Here is a 2,963-nt window from a genome sequence, read left to right as displayed (position 1 = left end):
GCCTCCTCCCTCTGGAGCAGGAACGAGGGGCACAGCGAGGCCACCACGGCAGCACGGGAGTGGGGGGACTCCTGTAGGGACCCCTCCTCTTCCTCCCTGCAGCCCCCCCTCGCAGTACAGCCCCCCCACTGTTACACCCAGGCTGCTGGTGCAGAGACAGCGGGTGCTGCGGGACCGGAGCACCCACAGAGGGGTCTGGGCGAGGGGTTTCCTGGCAGAGAAGGGTCCCCCTGGGAGCGGGATCCCAGGGGAGCACCACGGCCACGACACTCACAGGCTGCAGAGAACCATTTCACGAAGTCCTGGAGTTTCCTCGGTCCCTTCCTCTTCCTCTTGCCCCCGACCACCTCGTCCAGGCCGTGCGGCACCAGGAAGGGCCTCCCTGGAGGCAGACACAGAATCACTGACTGGTTTGGGTGGGAAGGGACCTCAAAGCCCCCCCAGTGCCACCCCCTGCCCTGGGCAGGGACACCTCCCACCACACCACGTTGCTCCAAGCCCCCTCCAACCTGCCCTTGAACCCCTCCAGGGATGGGGCAGCCACAGCTTCTCTGGCCAACCTGGGCCAGGCTCTCACCACCCTCAGGGTGATGAATTTCCTCCCAAGATCTCACCTAAATCTCCCCTTTTTCGGCTTAAAACCCTTCCCCCTCCTCCTAGGGCTCCCCTCCCTCATCCAGAGTCCCTCCCCAGCTTTCCTGAAGCCCCCTTAGGGACAGGAAGGGGCTCCAAGGTCTCCCAGGAGCCTTCTCTGGGGACACTGAAGGACAAGAGTCTGGCACGGTGAGCCTCACTGTCCCTGTGCAGTCAGTCCCTGGCCTACCCAGGGCAAACCACAACCCGGGGAGCAGCCCCTCTCCCCCAGCCACACCTCAAATACCTTTCTTAAACGGTTTGTCCTCGGAGTCAGCAAAGGGGTCAAGGCTCTGCCACGGATCCAGCACCTCCTGGTGAAGGAGCGAGCAGAGGTGAAACCAGCAGAGCTCTGGGGTGCTCAGCTCCCAGCAAAGCTCTCTGTGCCACCCTGGGGTGGCCACACGGGAGCCAGCGGGCCCAGCGGGTCACCCCACCATCTGCAGGGAGGGTAGGGATGTCCCCCAGCTTCCTGCAGTGCCCCACACGGACTCAGAGAGCCCCCCCTACCTTGATGTGGGGTGCAGGGTCCTCGGCAGGGGCTCGCTCCCGCAGCACGTAGCCCCTGGGCTGGGGCGCGCTCTGGCAGAGACAGAACTAGGCAGTGAGGGGGGGAAACGGGGGGCCCCGGGGCAGGAGGAGGTGGTGGCACTGTCCCCACACCTACCCTCTGTGCCTCTTTGTGCTCCTGAGCAGCCGGGATCATTTCCACATCATCCTCTGCTCCTCCAGGCATGGCGTCCCCTCGGCTGTCGTCCCCATCTGGTTCTGCAGCGCCTGGGGGGGCAACAGAGGGGTCAAGTGCTTTAAAGGCCTCTGGGAGCCCAACTTAATAAATTCACAGAAGGGTTTGGGTTGAAGGGAGCTTAAACGCCCCCCCAGTGCCACCCCCTGCCCTGGGCAGGGACACCTCCCACCACACCACGTTGCTCCAAGCCCCCTCCAACCTGCCCTTGAACCCCTCCAGGGATGGGGCAGCCACAGCTTCTCTGGCCAACCTGGGCCAGGCTCTCCCCACCCTCCCACCAAACAAGTTCTTCCCCACAGCTCAGCTCCATCTCCCCTCTTGCAGGGTCCAACCCTTCCCCCTCCTCCTAGGGCTCCCCTCCCTCATCCAGAGTCCCTCCCCAGCTTTCCTGGAGCCCCCCCCTTGAGGGACTGGAAGGGGCTCCAAGGTCTCCCCGGGTCTCCCCTCAGCCCACCCCCTGCCTCACCTTCGTCTGCAGAGAAGCTCAACGCCTGGACGGGGTCAGCACCGCTGCTGAGGATGCCAGATGGTGCTTCTGCTGAGATGACAGAGGTGAGAAGTCACCACACCCCCCGACAGGCAGGATTCCCACTGTCCCTGCCCCACAGCAGCCTCAGTGCTGCCCCTCTCACAGGCTCAGTGAGGCCAGTGGCCACGGGCAACCTCTCCCCAGCCAGGGAGGAGGTGCTGGCATCAGCCTCCTGTCCTTACCCCACACCTCATCACAGAATCATCCAGGCTGAAAAAGACCTTTAAACATATAAAGTCCAACCATGGACCCAGCACTGCCAAACCCACCACTGACCCATGTCCCTCAGCACCACGTCTGCCCGGCTTTGAAATCCCTCCAGGGATGGGGACTCCACCACTGCCCTGGGCAGCCTCTGCCAAGGCTTCACAGCCCTTTTGGGGAGGAATTTGTTCCCAATCTCCATCCTAAACCTCCCCTGGGGCAACTTGAGGCCGTTTCCTCTTGTCCCATGGACCCAGCCCCTGGCCCTGTTGAACTTCATCCCATTGGCCTTGCCCCATCCATCCAGCCTGGCCAGATCCCTCTGCAGAGCTCTCCTCCCCTCCAGCAGATCAACATCCCACCCAACCTGGTGTCCTCTACAAACTGACTGAGGGTGCACTCCATCTCCTTGTCCAGATCATTGATAAAGACATTAAACAGAACTGGCCCCAACACGGAGCCCTGGGGGACACCGCTGTGACCAGCCACTGATTGGCTTGAACTCCACTCCCCACCACTCTCCAGCCAGTTTTTCACCCAGGGAGATTTCTCCCATCCAAGCCATGAGCAGCCAGTTTCTCCAGGAGAATCCCATGGGAGAGGGTGCCAAAGGCTTTACCAAAGTCCAGGCAGACAACACCCACTGCCTTTCCCTCTCTGGCACCGAGGGCCCCTGCTGTTCCAGCAGCAGACACAAGCTGCACTCACCTCTCTCCCCAGGGAGCCGGGCTCTCTGGAGGCAGGGGGGCAGCACAGAATCACAGAATCTTAGTGGTTGGAAGGGACCTCTGAGATCATCGAGTCCAACCACAAAAAAAAAAAAAAAAAAAAAAAAAAAAAAACAACAAC

The 2,963-nt window shown here is 61.6% G+C and overlaps 1 protein-coding gene across 1 annotated transcript in view; it reads right to left on the bottom strand.

Annotated features, from left to right (window-relative positions):
• The window catches only part of NCAPH2 (non-SMC condensin II complex subunit H2), a 17,246-nt gene that overhangs the window by 10,165 nt on the left and 4,118 nt on the right, over nt 1-2,963 (bottom strand). The window contains exons 8-12 of the mRNA XM_014961947.1: nt 1,848-1,919; nt 1,301-1,410; nt 1,135-1,215; nt 881-947; nt 275-382 (exon numbers count right to left, since the gene is read on the bottom strand). Coding sequence (XP_014817433.1) covers nt 275-382; nt 881-947; nt 1,135-1,215; nt 1,301-1,410; nt 1,848-1,919 — 438 coding nt within the window. The remainder of the gene's footprint in view (nt 1-274; nt 383-880; nt 948-1,134; nt 1,216-1,300; nt 1,411-1,847; nt 1,920-2,963) is intronic.

This window comes from Calidris pugnax, unplaced genomic scaffold (assembly GCF_001431845.1).
Source record: "Calidris pugnax isolate Ruff unplaced genomic scaffold, ASM143184v1 scaffold459, whole genome shotgun sequence".
In the NCBI taxonomy this organism is placed as follows: domain Eukaryota; kingdom Metazoa; phylum Chordata; class Aves; order Charadriiformes; family Scolopacidae; genus Calidris; species Calidris pugnax.
This window is presented reverse-complemented; position numbering and strand designations above follow the sequence as displayed.